General features: G+C 38.1%; 1 protein-coding gene across 1 annotated transcript in view; it reads right to left on the bottom strand.

Moving 5' to 3' along the window:
* Positions 1-4,930, bottom strand: part of arhgap24 (Rho GTPase activating protein 24) — a 121,728-nt gene that overhangs the window by 75,994 nt on the left and 40,804 nt on the right. The window contains exon 3 of the mRNA XM_016271235.1: positions 4,503-4,590. Within this exon, the coding sequence (XP_016126721.1) occupies positions 4,503-4,590 (88 nt within the window). The remainder of the gene's footprint in view (positions 1-4,502; positions 4,591-4,930) is intronic.

The following is a 4,930-nucleotide window of genomic DNA, read 5'->3' as shown; positions in this document are numbered from 1 at the left end:
AATAGCAAAACAAACTTGTAGCCAATCAACAGTAAGGGGCGTGTCTACTCATGATGAGGAGGAGAGAGAGTTCAGTGCACAGGATGGACATTAGTCGAGCCAAGCGACAGAAAGATGGCGGATAAAAAACAAAAGAGGAAAACGTCTGTGGCACAAACGAAGGCTTAAGGCAAGAAGTAGGACCCGTGTAAATATCGAATCAGCTTTCCAGCGCTGGAGAAAACTCAAGGAGCGCAAGGCCTGCGATCGGATGCCGAGGTTGCTTTGTTTCTTCTCGATAGGTGAGTAACACCGTGTCTGCGCCGCAACAGCTAAAGTCTGTCTAGTACACTGGACGCGACAAAGCGACCGTTGAAAATCATTTGAAATTTGTGTCAATACGTCATAAATAAAACGCAGCAGCAGTTTTCTGTCGGGGATTTGTCGTGTCATGCAGCGCCGCATCCAGTGTAGACCATAGATATGCATATATATCTATGGTGTAGACAGCATCCCTGATTATGAGTTCTATAGTATTTTGTCATGCCGCGTTTTGTTTTGGTGATTTAAATGTCAACATTGGCTACCAGAAATCGCGTACCCCACCTTTAAAGGAATAGCGATAGATTACGACAAATAACTCTGAACGCTTTCCTATAATAGAAGTCCCACATTTGTTATAGGGAAAAAATTAGTAGGTTACCATAATTCATAATTGCAACATAATGTTGTAACGCCCAAATCCACTAGCATAGCTACATTGTTTGATTTTATATTTACATACAAAATGGAATGGATTCTTGCTATTGCCCATCATTTTTATATCAGTGCAAAAAAGTATAGCCTATTTATCCAGCGCTGAGTCAATGTTATACACACACACACACACACACACACACACAAGAACCAAATTAATAGACGACAAGAGAACTGAATTGAAATTCAGTCCATGTTATCCCTACACAAAATACTCCCATCTGTATTTATGAAAGACGAGAGGAAATTAAATGCACTTTTAACAACCCTCTTTTATGAACTGAGCTGTACAACATTACCTCCAAAAAGCCTTTTTCAAGGACAAGTGATTTCATGGCTTATGCAGAAAAAACAAACAAAAAAAACCGATGCTTAAAATAGCCTACTCCGAAATATTGCTGAGATGGACAAATGGAATAAATGGAATAAAGATGATAAAAGGCTAATGTATGGAAAAGTGCACGTAAGCATGGAATCATTCCTAAACGCCTTCATCTAAGACTGACATGCTGAACAATGGCTCCGGTTTTTCACAGTCAGCTGGCAGGACAATTGGGAGCCGTGCTGCGTTTCCAAAGAGCTGAAAACGTGCTATAAATCTCTGTTTCTGCTGTTTTCTGGCACAGTGCGCACACTCTCACGGCTGTCTGCTGGGGAAACACAGGACAGGATGGATTTCGCCACATAGGCCAAAGAAGCGTAATACCTGGCTCTATCCGTTAGCATTTCCATTTATCTCAACTGCAGTTGCTCGTCTAGCACGCAGGAACTAATTTGTGATCATTTTGGTGACAGATACAATGTGGCATTTACCGGCATGACTAATAAGAAGTCCGTGATGACAGGGTCAGTAGGCAGTGATCTGTGTCATATTAATCTACGCCGCAAAAAGGCCCTATTCATGCAAATGCCACAATGTCACCACAGATAAAGGTCCAAGGCTCTGCAATGATTCTCAAAGTAAAGTTACAAAGACCTAAAACTAACTTTTTGCCTTCTACAAGGTCACAAGCCTGGAAACAAAGACACACTATGCTCACGTGCGTCACCGAACAGATGACAACAGACACGGCTCATTCCATCGAAGAAGGTAATGTGAACGTCATAGTAAAAATCAAGTGCATACTGTGCACAAGCGTCTACTAGCAATATAAAAAATTGTAATAGTCATTATTAAAAAAAACAAACAAACATATTTTAAGATGAATCCATTTCCATGTTTTATCATTCAGGATGCTCTTTCATAGCTCAGGAAATATATTCATCAGTGAGTTTCACTCAAGTATCAACTTGACTGTTTCTCCTAAAATGGCGAATAAAAAAGACAATTGTGACCATGGACCACAAAACCAGTCATAAGGGTCAATTTTTTTAAATTGAGATTTATACATCTTCTAAAAGCTGACTAAATAAGCCTTCCATTGATGTATGGTTATACAATATATACATTTACAATATTTGGCTGAGATACAACTATTTGAAAATCTGGAATCTGAGGGTGCAAAATAATCAAAATATTGAGAAAATCGCCTTTAAAGTTGTCCAGATGAAGTTCTTAGCAATGCATATTACTAATCAAAAATTAAGTTTTGATATATTTACGGTAAGATATTTACAAAATACCTTCATGGAACATGATCTTTACTTAATAGCCTAATGATTTTTGGTATAAAAGAAAGATCAATCATTTTGACCCATACAATGTATTTTTGGCTATTGCTAAAAATATACCCCAGCGACTTAAGACTGCTTTTGTGCTCCAGGGTCACAATTGTTGTCATATGAGACTATAGATCTATAGAAAATATGATACAATTATATTATACATACATACATATGACCCTTCAAGTTTCCAAAATACACCTACTTATCTCTGATGCTCAAGAACAATTCAAGCACACAGGAACAGAAAACAGGAATTCAGAAGTTTTATATATATGAATATAAATATGTAATATTACCAGGCCCAAGAGACAGATATAGGACATAAAGAGTGAACAAACTGGTATTGGTATTGAGTGCTGTCAAGATAATTGTTACCACTTCGTCTGCTGTCCTCCCACAACAGGTAGATTAGAGCGTTTAGTCATGTGATCCCGCAGACCCACCTGAGAGCAGATCTATCACTGTCTGCTTCTGATAACATCTCCTGCCATTCCTCTCAGAAACACTCTGACTGCTGGGAAAAATATGTCCCTACAAGTTTCCAAAATACACCTACTTAGCACTGATGCTCCTGAACAATTCAAGCACAGAGCAACAGAAAACACGAAATCAGAAGTTAAGGGTTTTCAGATGTCCTTTCAGTGTATACTTATATATATATATACTGTACATACTAGTCAACATTTGAATTGGATCAAAACCTTTCATCAAAGTTGTCCTAAAACCTAAAACCAAAATGTGTTCTTGTCTTAGGACAACTTTGATGAACTTTTTTGATCCACTTCAAATGTTGACTACTGTATATATATATATATATATATACTCACACAACAGATCGTTCTGGTTCTCAAATCTGATTGGTTGAGAACCGTGAGATATTGTACTGGTATCGCTACAGGAACACCCTTTCACAATTTTGTATCACTCCACTTGTTCTAGCCAGGTCTCTGTTTTTTTTAATTATTCACTGAGCTAATCGTAGAGTACGTTAGTTAATATAAGAAGAAACGTCTAGCTTCGCGGTCTCTCTCTCTCTCATTTGGATGCACGTCTTGCCGCATTGTTTCTCTCTTATAACCTCATTATTTCTGACTAATAACCTAACTGAAGCAGCACATGCCCTTGATACGAATTCTAAAAGTGACGTATGTTTAACTGTCAACTTGAGCTTTGAATCCGTGGCGGAAGGAAGTAGTTCCACACAAAAGAGGGTTTCATTAGGCACTCCGTTGTTTCTTGTTTAATTACACACATGTTCCGTCAAACTGTTGTATAAACGCAATATCACTCTCGTAGTTTTTATTGCTCGAGTACTCGAGTGATATTGCTCATATATATATATATATATATACATATATATGATTTGGCAAACTGATCCAAACCAGTTTGTGAGTGTTGTTTGTAGCCCCAATATAACATGTTGATATAGTGTGAGTGTGTGGCACCACAGTTCCAGCTGTTAGGTGTGTCCATTATTTGATTCAGTCATTTATTTAGCTTGAAGCTCAGGTGTGTGTGTTATCAGAGTGTTCCCCAGAACTGAACAGGAGTTCAGTTGCTGTTCTGTTGCTCCTCAAGCACTCATCTGTCCTTAGTGATTCATCATCCACCGCACGAGAGGGACATCTGTGTTTTATCTGAGCCCTCTCCAAACACAACCAGAGCCCGAAGAGAGAGAGAGAAGAGTGTGATCTGTAAACTAATTACAGCAGGTGGCAGATCCAGCGTCATTCATCACTAAACTACATTTGGGAGAGAACAAATTACCCACAAACGTGTATAAAGAGGGATCCATTTGAAAACATATTGGTTGGTTTGCATGACAAGATGCCTAGAAGATTTAGAAATGAGCATTGTTTACAAATGCAAGAGACCGTTCCACTGAAATGACACAGATTTCCTGTGATGTGTTGTGTCTGGAGCGTCAGGATTCAGCTGTGTTTGTCAGCGAAGTGCCCAGCTTCGATCTGTTCTCATTAGCGGGGATGAATGTCTTTGAAGACCTCTCCTCAGTGAGTGAGGTCACTGCGGTCCCATCATGAAAGCTAAAGGAACTCTGCATTGGAAAAACAGACATGGTAAAAAAAACGCTTTCTCCTTACCTGGGATGACTTCAAATAGGAACTTTCCGCCTTCCTCCCCATTGCTGGGATGTTCGGTGACTCTGTTGCCAGGTAGGGAAATGGTGCCCTAGAGGAACCGAAAAGCCAAAAGAAACTAGTCAGACACAAACTGCTGAGGAAAGCAAGACGTAAGAGGAAAATAAATCACGGTAAGAAAAAAGCTTGGGTGCATTGGAGAATAGGATGCTAAAATGGGAAAAATACCTTTCTTTAGATTTACTTTTCAGTTGTATATTTTGTAAAAAAATAAAATATAAATATTTCCTTCAAATGCCCTGTTAAAAGCTAAAATTAAGTCCAACTTATTTTTCCTTATTATATTTTCCTATATAATTTAAGTTAATATAAATAATTTTAAAAATCTAAATCTAAATAAAAATCTAAATATTTAATATATATATATATAT

The sequence above is a fragment of the Sinocyclocheilus grahami genome, unplaced genomic scaffold, assembly GCF_001515645.1.
Source record: "Sinocyclocheilus grahami isolate Dianchi unplaced genomic scaffold, SAMN03320097.WGS_v1.1 scaffold61.1, whole genome shotgun sequence".
Classification (NCBI taxonomy): domain Eukaryota; kingdom Metazoa; phylum Chordata; class Actinopteri; order Cypriniformes; family Cyprinidae; genus Sinocyclocheilus; species Sinocyclocheilus grahami.
This window is presented reverse-complemented; position numbering and strand designations above follow the sequence as displayed.